At 37.7% G+C, this 13,819-nt stretch overlaps 1 protein-coding gene across 1 annotated transcript in view; it reads left to right on the top strand.

Moving 5' to 3' along the window:
- Positions 1-8,273, top strand: part of LOC131946503 (5-hydroxytryptamine receptor) — a 95,637-nt gene extending 87,364 nt beyond the window's left edge. The window contains exon 2 of the mRNA XM_059307321.1: positions 6,427-8,273. Coding sequence (XP_059163304.1) covers positions 6,608-8,107 — 1,500 coding nt within the window. The 5' untranslated portion in view covers positions 6,427-6,607 and the 3' untranslated portion in view covers positions 8,108-8,273. The remainder of the gene's footprint in view (positions 1-6,426) is intronic.
- Positions 8,274-13,819: the final 5,546 nt, after the last annotated feature.

Raw genomic sequence — 13,819 nt, 5'->3', positions numbered from 1 at the left:
ATGTCACCACCTTTAGAACTTACCTAGTCCATTCATGTCACCACCAACTTGCCTAGTCCAGTAATGTCACCACCAACTTGCCTAGTCCAGTCATGTCACCACAACTTGCCTAGTCCAGTCATGTCACCACCAACTTGCCTAGTCCAGTCATGTCACCACCATTAGAACTTACCTAGTCCAGTAATGTCACCACCAACTTGTCTAATCCAGTCATGTCACCACCAACTTGCCTAGTCCAGTCATGTCACCACCACAACTTGCCTAGTCCAGTCATGTCACCATCACAACTTGCCTAGTCCAGTCATGCCACCACCACAACTTGCCTAGTCCAGTCATGTCACCACCACAACTTGCCTAGTCCAGTCATGTCACCACCACCAACTTGTCCAGTCCAGTCATGTCACCACCACAACTTGCCTAGTCCAGTCATGTCACCACCATTAGAACTTACCTAGTCCAATCATTTCACTACCACGACTCAACCTAACACACCACTTAAAAATGATTCCGGCAATAATTATCTAACTCTATAACAACCCGGATCAAATCCTCAAGAACTCAGAAACGTCCAAAAAATTAAACACTACACGCCTCATTTAAATCTGACCGTTCTAAAACTCAACTTTCCTACTTATCAAGTTTAGGGAATCGACTCGTATTAATAGCTATCTAAATTGGAATTTTGATTCCATTTATTTTTTAAAAGATTTCTCTCGAATGAAATATTAAGTGGTGACACGCTGGCTTGCAAACAAGAAACTTCTAGAAGCATAAATCATTTACCCCGACGTAGGTTTCGACTGTGTGGACTGATATCAAAATCCTATTTATGAAAGCGTCCCGGCTTGCAATTTATTTCTGTCTTGCCGATTTATTTCCAATTTATTACTGAATGTGGTAATGTCTTCCTGGACCGAGGGGAAGCAATTCGTGAGATCTAATTTCGGTCATGACCCAGTTTGCTGCGATTTGAATACATAAATATGAAAATAGAAACAATGAGTTTAGCTCGACTAGAAGCTGAGGAAGGGAAACTTGAGGATTTCTCAGTTCCTGCAATATCAGCTCCGGTGTTAAGGAAATCTATGAAGCCATAGTTGGTGTTTGGAATCTGTATAGTGTCATAGTTCATTAAATATCACATGAGAGTTAATAAATCAGTTTATCAAATATTGGGTGGAATTATTCTACCTGCTCCTGAAAATGTAGAACGTTCCAGTCCGCCTAGCTAAAGGGTACTTAACTCACGTTGGGGAAGGTATAGGTATATGGGCATATTGCTGACCACACTATCCCTTCATATGCCGAGGTCACAGAAACAAATTAACTCTACTGCACTTCATTGGCGTCACTGGGTCGGGTGTCACCAACTTGACACATGGACCAAGGGAACCTTTAAAATTATTTTTCCTGAAAGATAAAAGTTTAAAATATTTTTGAATTTTGAAGTAGTGTAAATTGGTTGGCTGAACCGTTTCGTTAGCTCCAACTTGTCGAATCGTACTGACTTAAGGAATATGTTTTACAATCTCCACCCCCCCCCCCTCCGCCCACACACACACACACATTACCAACCACATGAATCTGCAATAACACAAACTGGCCCCCATACAAACTGACCCCCATACAATCTCACCCCCATAAAAACCCATACTCATACAAACTGGCACCCATACAAACTGGCACCCATACAAACTGGCTCCCATACAAACTGACCCCCATACATCTCACCCCCATAAAAACCCATACTCATACAAACTGGCACCCATACAAACCCACACCACACTTATGGATAAGGAAATTTTTGGATCGCACGGGGGCTCAAAAATAACTGTCTGATTTGTATGTATGTCACCATGGTAACGAGAGGTCGTTGACATCAAGAGGGTTGCAAAATCTCCCAATTTGTGAGTCGCAAGGGTCTATGTATTCACCCGTTTCTGGCGTGGGAAAGATTTAGTGCGCTTAAAGGAAAGTGAATTCTATATCTAGCGGTGACAAGCAGTTTGAGTTGGTGTAGGTTCAATATCCAAGTACGCATATAGTTAGAAAATAAATAAGCTACTGAACATTGAGTGGAAGAGAAATGAATGCTGAATATTATACAAACGCAAGAAACATTTGGTAAAAGCGAATGTGTAGTTATACCATTCATCCCATCATAGCTAAACACTTACCCGCGAAATCAAACAACCAGATTACCTAAACTAGAGAATATCCACCGAGAGAAAGGTCAAGGCTGCTGTAATGACATGGATTGGCTTTGTGTAGGCTGATGTTGTCAATGTTGCTAATCTCCAACACCTAGACTGTGTCATTTAAACCCCACAGAGAATGGGAAGACGTGAAAAAATCTGTGGGTAATTATGTAGTTGAATGTTTAATGCTGAGAGTGTAATTCGGTCAAAGAAAGCAACTTCACATCAGTTTCACCGACGAATTCTATTCACCCTAAATGACAATTCGTTAAATTTTTAACGGAATCGTACATTGATTGTTAAACTGAATTACTGTTTGTGAATCAATTTATTTTCTTCGATGTTTTAGTTACCCTTTAGTTACCCAATATCGGTTTCCTTTTTATATTAAAGTACCGATTTAATTGTCGCTTGTTGGATTAAACTCTGAATGAAAATCATGTTTACATAATTTTCTGACATAGCTCCACCCTACACTTATATGGCCCATAGCTCCACCCAACAGTTGTTTAACTTACACCCTCAACACTATACAACATGACCAGTGTCTCCATTAAACTATTGTATAGCTTATGTTACAGAGAAAGCGATTGGAAAACTTCCAGCTAGCGGTTATTGATCTGAATAATGTTAGAATATCACTGGTATATCGACCCTAATGTTAGAATATCACTGGTATATCGACCCTAATGTTAGAATATCACTGGTATATCGACCCTAATGTTAGAATATCACTGGTATATCGACCCTAATGTTAGAATATCACTGGTATATCGACCCTAATGTTAGAATATCACTGGTATATCGACCCTAATGTTAGAATATCACTGGTATATCGACCCTAATGTTAGAATATCACTGGTATATCGACCCTAATGTTAGAATATCACTGGTATATCGACCCTAATGTTAGAATATCACTGGTATATCGACCCTAATGTTAGAATATCACTGGTATATCGACCCTAATGTTAGAATATCACTGGTATATCGACCCTAATGTTAGAATATCACTGGTATATCGACCCTAATGTTAGAATATCACTGGTATATCGACCCTAATGTTAGAATATCACTGGTATATCGACCCTAATGTTAGAATATCACTGGTATATCGACCCTAATGTTAGAATATCACTGGTATATCGACCCTAATGTTAGAATATCACTGGTATATCGACCCTAATGTTAGAATCAGTGGCGGAACTAGAAAAAAAGGGCTCCCCCGCAAAGAAAAATTTAGGGCTCCCTACATATATATATATATATATATATATATATATATATATATATATATATATATATATATATATATATATATATATATATATATATATATATATATATATATATATATATATATATATATATATATATATATATATATATATATATCCTAACTGAGTAATTTGGTCTACTTCATTGCAATATATAACCATTCTGAGAGAACAAACCATACAAATTCAGTCCTAACTCATCTTGGTCTAGAAATAATCATGACCCCTACAAAAAATGCTGGTCAAAAATATATAAAGACGTAAGCTTGATTCGTGAATGGTTTCTCGCGTTATGTTTATTTTTTTCATTTTTGGCTTTTATATTATCAATTTTGAAAACATTGATTTTTATAGCTATACCATTGTTTAGTACGTCTTATTTAAATAACAATTCAAAAAATTAATTGCTTTTTAATATACATAGTACAAAACTATTTAAATGAGCTTCGTGGGCATACCTATTTTAAAGAAGGGCAGTAAGTCATGGAAGTAGTGTGAATGTTTGCCTACCTTTCAAACTATAGCTCTTGTAGATTTTAAAATATTTTTCTACGCAACAATCTCTGCTATAGTAGACCTGTTTTTTTTTTTACAAAACCACTTTCAAGATGCATGAAAAAAATAATTTTTGAAAAAAAAATTCATTGTTTTTTGGTCGGAACTGGGCCCCTAAACGTCCTGGGCCCCCCTGCATTGCGGGGTCTGGCGGTATGGTAGTTCCGCCCCTGGTTAGAATATCACTGGTATATCGACCCTAATGTTAGAATATCACTGGTATATCGACCCTAATGTTAGAATATCACTGGTATATCGACCCTAATGTTAGAATATCACTGGTATATCGACCCTAATGTTAGAATATCACTGGTATATCGACCCTAATGTTAGAATATCACTGGTATATCGACCCTAATGTTAGAATATCACTGGTATATCGACCCTAATGTTAGAATATCACTGGTATATCGACCCTAATGTTAGAATATCACTGGTATATCGACCCTAATGTTAGAATATCACTGGTATATCGACCCTAATGTTAGAATATCACTGGTATATCGACCCTAATGTTAGAATATCACTGGTATATCGACCCTAATGTTAGAATATCACTGGTATATCGACCCTAATGTTAGAATATCACTGGTATATCGACCCTAATGTTAGAATATCACTGGTATATCGACCCTAATGTTAGAATATCACTGGTATATCGACCCTAATGTTAGAATATCACTGGTATATCGACCCTAATGTTAGAATATCACTGGTATATCGACCCTAACAAATACTGAATATTGCTAGCCGTTTGTTTATTTATTTCTCTGTATGTATGTCCTCTGTAGCACCTTCTGCCATTACTGTATACATAATTATATATATATATATATATATATATATATATATATATATATATATATATATATATATATATATATATATATATATATATATATATATATTTGTAAATAAATATATAGATGTATATATATGCATATATATATTATATATACATATATATATATATATATATATATATATATATATATATATATATATATATATATGTATATATATGCATATATATATATATATATATATGTATATATATATATATATATATATATATATATATATATATATATATATATATATATATATATATATATATATATAATACATGCACACTAACGCACACACAATCTATATTACGTATCTCAATCTATCACTGTAATTGTTTGAATATGTATTTCTTTGTTCTGTTTTGCCATTGGGAAATTGTTTTTCTCGGCAAGCGATTCATCTTTTAAACAGTTGACGCTAATTTTGTTTACGGCTTAACAATTTCCCAACTCAACTGTTTCGGCGGTGCGGATAGATTCAAGTAAAGAAACAACAGAGGCAAATGCTATTGACACAACAAACACGGGCCTAGCGCCCCACCCCTGGGGTGTGCGGGCGACCCATGAGGGGAGCTCTGATTAGTTAACTATCCTATTTTGGGATGAGAATATTCCCTGGCGTGCGTCTTCTAAATCGGGCCATCATTTTCTAAAAAGCATTTTTACACGTTCTGAAGCTCCAAATATAACAGCTCCACTGTTGCAGACATTAAATATGATATGTGCTGATCGATTGGTATCCCTCCCCCCCCCCCCATCCAATGTTCTCCTTGACCACCCCCACACCCCCAGCCCAACCCCGCCTTCCTCGCCCTACAAAAATCTCACGGTATTTAACTCAGCATTTTTAGGATAATTCATGTTTACTTGAGGAAACAACAACAATGCGTTATTTAAAAAAGTTTCGCTCTGAAATTTCACAGAACAAAATTATAAATTAATTCTCACAACAGATCGGTTGTGGCCAGCCCGCTAGATTTTATTTGAAGGGAAATCACTCTGTTTTTCACACTGGCAGACTGTGCCAATCAGCTATGAGTTTAAAAACTAAATGCCGCATGCTATGAAATCATCTTGATTTAATACTTCATTAGTCTTAATTAACTAAGAAGTTCCTACTCAGCTCTGTTAGTTTAATGTTTGTTTTAGTTAGCCCCGCCCCCCTCTCGGAGAAATGCCTGACTGAAAAAACTGCTATTGGTTGAATGAATTTATTGTACAATTTGGTGAATTTATTGTCCAGTTCTGTAAATGTAACGTACAGTTTGATAATTAGTTATTTGATTTTGTAAATAATTTCTACAGTAAGTTATTTTCATGTTCATTTTGGTGAGTTGGTTAGAAAGTCTCTTGAGAATTTGCTACAGTTTGGTGAATTTCATGCACAACTTGCTCATTACGCAAAAATTAAATTACTTATTAACTTAATTTTACGCTAAAATGTTAATTAAAACTAACTTCCATAAAATTAACTTCCACTTAGCAACAGCTAATATTTTTTAAATTAAAAAACCTGTAATTAACTTATACACGACATTTTTTTTCCAGATCAACCAGCTCTGGACGCCTACTCTACATGCAGCTTAAAAATGTCCACTAAAAAACTACACACATCTATATAAGACATAAGAAAAAACAACAACCAATGAAAGAAAGGCTGACTGCTGACCATTGGCTAAACCGATGCTAAGGATGAGCTGAGTCGGCCGGCGACACTTCTGACGTTGCTATGACAACACCAAGCGTCACTCTGACCGAGTTCATGTCCACAGCCAAGCCGCAGCCTCGCTCCGACCAATCAGCGTTGAACACGTCCGACCATGAGGCAGCCGGCTATCTCAGCACGGCCACCATGTTGCAGCACATCAACGTCTCTCAGCACTGGGAATTCCCCAACGCCTCTTTCAACCACCCCCTCCACAACGGAAGCGACGAGTACGTCTACAGCTCCGGCGGGTTCGGCTACCACTTGCCTAAATACGGCGAGCCGGTTATGATAATTATCTGCATCGTCCTCGGAGGGATGATCTTGGCCATCATTCTTGGGAATATATTCGTCATCACGGCTATAGTCGTGGAGAAATCTCTACAGGGTGTTTCAAATTACCTCGTTCTATCTTTAGCCACCACGGATCTTTTAGTTGCAGTGCTAGTTATGCCCCTTAGTCTAATTAACGAAGTAAGCATCCATTGGTTTCTAGGGAACGCCGTGTGTGACATGTGGGTTTCCATGGACGTTCTATGCTGCACGGCATCAATCCTCCATCTTGTGGCTATAGCTTTTGACCGCTACTGGGCCGTGTCCAACATCGACTATGTCCGCAGTAGGAACGCTAGACAGATTCTTTTCATGGTAGCGATCGTGTGGATGGTGTCCATTTGTATATCTATACCGCCGTTGTTCGGTTGGAGGCATGACTCTGACGGGCCGGAATTATCCGGTCAGTGTTTGATATCCCAGGACCACGGATACACGATATTCTCGACGGTCGGCGCCTTCTACTGCCCGCTGCTGCTCATGTTGGTGATCAACTTCAAGATCTACAGGGCCGCGAGGTACCGCATCAGGAAGAAGCGGTTTGGTGGGCGTCCGCCTAAACAAGCTTCTCTTCACGTCCCGCTTCCTGTAGTAACCTTGGAAACGTCACAGCGAACTAACACGAGACATTCATCAGGAAGTGACGTCAGTCAAGATGGTATCAGCATGTACATGCCATCATGCACCAATGCTAATGACGTGACAAGAGTGGATATGGAATCTCCGTTGGATGTCCAAGAAAACGGTCAAGCACTTTTAGATCCGGATTCCAACCTGACACGTCTGTTATCCAACACATTGACAGTCCCGGCATGCACCGTGAATGTCGGCCTGACAAGGCCAGGCATGCCGTCCAACAATAACGTCAGTAAGCGCATGCGCCGCGGCGATAAAGAAAGGTACAGGCGGGAAAAGATGGAAATGCGGCGGGAAAGGAAGGCGGCGCGGGTGTTGGGGATCATCACCGGTGCCTTCGTCGTCTGCTGGCTCCCGTTCTTCATTGTAGCCGTGGTGACGCCCCTGTGTGGGCACTTCTGTGTGCCGGAGTACGTGCTCAGCTTGTGTCTGTGGCTGGGCTACTTCAACAGTCTCATCAACCCCATCATCTACACCATCTTCAACCCCAGCTTTAGGTGTGCTTTCAATAAGATTTTTCTACGCAAGATCAAATCTGTAAATAGACTAACGTAGCGAGAATCGGACATCTTGAATGTATACGAACAAACGTTGTTGCATAATTTGTATAATGACCCATGAACAACTCGGTGATAATATACTGCAGTTATTTTTTTATGTATTCTATCTTGTTATTTCCAATTTATTTATGTCATATTTTATTATATACACGTTGATTAAATAACGCAAAAATAAGGTTTGTTTTTCTTTCTTCCATGCGGAGAGGGTGGAAACAGGATGTGGATTTCAATAATATTTAAGACGAGTGAGAAATTCAGTATTTGCAAATAATTTTGGATCTATTTGTTGAGGGATAAGGTTAGTAAACCTTGGAGAAGTTAAGCACTGGATAGCTTCATCCTTACATCGTGTGTTCAAGTACCCACAAGCAAGCTCAATAATTAGCTAATGTAGTATCCACTGATTGGCATAAGAGATTTCCAGCAGTATAAAATTCAAATTACTGTTGTGCTGTAGCGAAATATATGTATTTGACGAATTTCCGCTAGAATTATCGGTAACTAAGGGATGGAGGTGGGGGCGTAGCGCATATGGGTAACTCATTCTCTAGTGACGCCATTAAATGTGTTTTCATGTTCCTTATTAAATTCTAAAAAAAAAGATTCACACCCACTGTCACAGCCGTTTTATATGACTGGGTTCATGGCACACACTGAAGGCAAATACAAACCACATTATTGGTGATTTTACAGTCTTTAATTGATATCAGACATATAGCAGCTACACTACTAGAACCACGACTTTCAGTTTCGTCATCTCCTCGCGCTCTATCTACCTCTCTCTGCTTCCTTTCCTTAGCGCATGCGCACATCCATCCTATATTTTATATTCATATCGTCTTTTTAAGATACACACTCGAAACATACATTCATCTACATTTAACTGTTACAATCACACACACACACACACCTATAACCACACACATCATGTGGTAGCTTGGAACGCCCGAGTAGAGTTGAGAGTAAACAGCAAGTATCCAAATTTTGTCTTAAGGCAAAAACTCTAAAACAAGGTATCTCCATCGTCGGGTAAAGCTCTTGAAAATCTTGTAAAATCTATATGTTGTAAGGTATCAGCTTAAGGTGAGGGGGTTGGGAGAACTAAACGAACAACAGAACAACGATGTTGAAGACTAATTTTTTTTTTTAAATTCCAAACCGAAGTTTTACGAAATTGTGTCGACTCGTCCCTATGTTCTTAACTGTCTTATGGTGACTTTATTGCTTGCATTCAATTGTTCTTGTTCACAAAAATGATGCCTTTACCCGGCTCTTTGTTTAGTAATCCTTCGTATGGAGCGTGGATAACTGGTTAGTCGTGTTTGGCTCAACTAGGGAATTTTTGTACTGGGTTTTTGTGCGAGTGATTGGTTTTATCTTCTGAGTGAGTGGTTGGTTTTATCTTTTGTGTGAGTGTATGAGAGATTTGTTTTTACTTTTGTGTGTGTGTGAGAGATTGGTTTTATCTTCTGTGTGAGAGATTGGTTTTATTTTTTTTTTATGTGAGTGATTGTTTTTATCTTCGTGTGAGTGTGTGAGAGATTGCTTTTATCTTCTGTGTGATAGGTTGGTTTTATTTTTTGTGTGAGTGATTGGATGTTTTTTTTTGTGTGTGTGAGTGATTGGTTTTATCTTTTATGCGAGTGTGTGAGAGATTGTTTATATCTTCTGTGTGAGTGGTTGGTTTTATCTTTTATGTGAGTGTGTGAGAGATTGCTTTTATCTTTTGTGTGAGTGGTTGGTTTTATCTTTTATGTGAGTGTGTGAGAGATTGCTTTTATCTTCTGTGTGAGTGGTTGGTTTTATCTTGTGAGAGAGTGATTGGTTATATCGTATGTAGTTGGCGGAGAACAAGTCATTAGCGTAAATTGAAATCTAATTGCTCACTATCTTAGCAGCGCTAAAATAACAGAATGTGTTCTGGTTACCAGTGGCGTAGCTACCGAAAAGCTAGCGTAAGCAAGGCATAGAGGCCCAAGGCATTTAGGGGCCCTTTTCCCTCTTTAAATAATGTTTGACTTTTAAATTGGAATTTTTATATTTGTTTTACATAATTTCAAAAAGAAAATGAAAATCCAGTTTCTTTTCTATTGTAGAAATCATTTAAATTTCCAAAAAAAGGACCCCAGTCCTTTCTTACTTTACAAGTAGTGGGGGTCGGGGGGGGGGGGGGCATCCGTAGTAATATCACTATAAATAAACTTTGACTCTTTTGTGAGATCGGCATCCAGCACCCGTAAATTTCAATGAACTTATTAATCATTTTACATCATTAAAAGCATGAAAGAAAAATCTAAATAAATCATGAGCAGTTTTTAAAACAAAGTATTTGATTAGTGGCGTCACAAAGTCGGGTGTTACCCTGTGCGTTTACTAAAGGTGTCAACCCATAGTCCCCAACAACTTTGCATTTTCCGTAGTGTGTCACTCCTCTCACTAATCTTTATTATTTTAGCTCGCTACAAAGCTATGAAAGTAAATTTTTCAATGTTTAGTCATGGTGTCATGACGTCCATATGTTGTTATCCGATGCGGACTGCACCTCTGCCCCCCACCCTAAGACGCTACTGTGTTTGTTAGCCTGTAACATTTTTACAAAACTACATAATGTTATAGATAGTAAATATGCACAATCGTGTATAAAATATAAAAAGTACAGAATATTTATATTATTTAAAACCCTTCATCATAAGCAGCAGTTGATTTCTTCGTTTAACTCCATTGTAGCCTGACGGCTGACGAAGGGGGCCCACCGATAATTTTTGCATAGGGCCCGAAAATCCTCGCTACGCCACTGCTGGTTACATTTGTTCCTGGACACATTTCTTTTTAGCTGGGTAAAAATATTCTTAGCTGGGTAAAAATATTCTTAGCTGGGTAAAAATGTTCTTAGCTGAGTAAAAATTTTCTGAGCTGGGTAAAATTTTCTGAGCTGGGTACTTTTGTTCCTGAACATATTTATTCCTGGGTACATTTGTTCCATACATGTTCTTAGTTGAATACATGTGTTCTCAGACATTTGTTTCTAAGATAATTAGAAACAAAAGTCTCGCCAATTTGATGAATTTTAAAAAACAAAAATACTGTTTCAATGTTTTGCTATGTACCAAAATAATGACTTGTTTCCGATATAATTTGCTCAATTTTCAGGTTGCAGGAATGAATTCACGGTTATGATTAAAATTTCATTCTCGGCTAGGTTTAGCGGTGAATTAATTTGGTGTTTAACGCTAAGTCAAATTCTCTGTCATGATACCTGACAATCTAACTGAGCATTAGGTTATAGTAATATAGGTACATCTTTTGAAAACATGGCAAGTTAATTTGTTCAATAAGTCAAGACTAACAAGTCAAGTTTGAAAAGTCAAGTCTAGCAAGTCATGGCAACTATGTCAAAACAACCAAGTCACTTATAATAATTTAATAAATATGATTGTTGATTTGACCGAACGTCAGAGGCGTAGCGAACCTTCCCGGCGCCCGGAGACAAACTTTTCGATTTGCATCCCCTCAAGATTTCGATTTACACCCCCCCCCCCTCTCAAACTTTCGATTTGCACCCCCCTCGAGATTTCGATTTGCACCCCCCCCCCCCTCAAAATTTCGATTTGCACCCCCCTCAACCTTTCAATTTATTTTTCCAACCCATTTTGGCGCCCCTAAGGTCGACGCCCGGGGACATATGTCCCCCCCCGCCCCCCCCCCCCCTCGTTACGCTACTGCCGAACGTTGTAACATTTGGTTGTAACTAAATTAATACCCCTTTTTAACCCCCTCCCCCTTCCGTCATTATTGAACAACACATGTTTTAGTAATAAAGTTACATAGAGTTTGTGACATTGGTGTCTATTAGCTGATGGTGGCGACTTGCTGTTACAGAGGGGGTGGGTAGTAGTGATATAATGTTACACTAAGTCAGCTATGACGTATTCTTAAACTACAGTCCAACGTGATGCGTTACTCGCAGTTGTGACGTTGTGACGTATTGTTAAGCTTGTGTTATCTATAACGTATTATGACTCTAAAGTTTATTATGACGCGTTTTAATACAATCATTCTACCAAAATATTTATAGTATTTGACGTTCGATTTGTAGGTTTGATAATATACTTTATACTGGCTAGACAACATATTTTTTTCGATAGTAAATGCTTTTTTCCATAACTTTTTTATCCCTAAAGATAGCTTAACACACAAGTACTAGGTTTATGCTAGATTATTTCCCCGAAATTGTCCCCCCCCCCCTCCCCCCCCCCCCCCCCAGACTGTAAGCAAGGGATTGGGGATACAATGACCGTTCTACCAGATTGGGTGTGGGGGGGGGGGGGGAGCATTGAGTCACGTGCTGTGTGGGTATATGATTGCTTAACATTCCGTTGGTAAATCCTGCTCACGATGTAACAGTTAAGTAAGAAATGCTGACCAAAAACCATAACCCAACTTTATCTAATTTCGGTTAGAAAGATTTTGGTGTAACGTTAAAAACTTCAGATGTTTGTTTTACTTTGTTATTTATTTGTGTTGCAAATAATTTAACAATCAAGTGGGAGAGAGTATTCTTGTGTTATGCAAAGTGTACAAGATCCCAGAATGAGAAACGTGTCCACATTTTACCATAATGCTTTGATAGCAACACTGTTAAAACTATTTACAGTTATATATTTTGCTTTGTCCCTTAAATGTAACAACTAAAACAAAATTTAAAAATCTTCGAAATTCGAATAGTAGTTGAACTATGAACTCTCATATATTTAACAAAAAGGAAGAATACGTTTGAAGAAAAATTTAACAAACGGGTGGAACAAATATGTCTTTTAAAGCTTTGTAATCAATCAAACATAAAATTTGTATCCACTATGTATGTAACTTCGCCACCCAACAATATCAACAATTTATTTCCACTTCCAACACTCCCGTCCTCTCAAACATGGTTCACTAACACAGAAGTGTGGGGATAGAATAATGGAGTTCTCATTAATCATTGACTTGACACGACGCCAGTCAGACATTTTTTTTGTCTACCACCACTTTCAATCTGGCTGTGGTCCCAAAAATAAAATAAAAAGAACCAAAAAAATTCACAAATTAAAACTGCGCTTGTCTGAGACTTTGTTGATTGTTTTAAAAATACAAATAAAATTCAGACAACGTGATGTATAAAATCCGGTTTACAAGAACAGCTTTATGGTTGCTATAAGTAGTATAAAAGTATATTCAAATTCAAGTGTTATAAATACAAATTAATTGGTTGTCTAGTAATGAAGACGACAGAAGTATAAAATATTTTATATTGTTCCATTTCTACTTGAAGATGTGCATTTTGTTAAATCTGGAATATAAAATGTGGATTCAAATTATTGCGCAGCCTGTGATGTTCTTTTATTTTATGAATATAATGTTTTAAAAAAATAAATGACACCAAACAAAAATGTTTAAATTATGGTGTGTTTTTTATTGTGAAAGGTTTCGGCGATTAGTTTGATTATCTTTTCAAAACGTTAATTTGTGAAATGGGGGGGGGGGGGAGGCTGGGACTGGGGAAATGTTTTTTTTTTACAATTGGGATGTCATCCAGTGTAAAACTGTGATCCACCAAGATGTCATCTAGTGTAAAACTGTGATCCACTTAGATGTCATCTAGTGTAAAACTGTGATCCACTTAGATGTCATCTAGTGTAAAACTGTGATCCACCAAGATGTCATCTAG

This window comes from Physella acuta, unplaced genomic scaffold, assembly GCF_028476545.2.
Source record: "Physella acuta isolate Inbredline_101_S28 unplaced genomic scaffold, ASM2847654v3 ptg000562l, whole genome shotgun sequence".
Taxonomy (NCBI): Eukaryota; Metazoa; Mollusca; class Gastropoda; family Physidae; genus Physella; species Physella acuta.
Note: the sequence above shows the minus strand (reverse complement) of the source record. Positions and strands in the feature narration are given on the sequence as shown.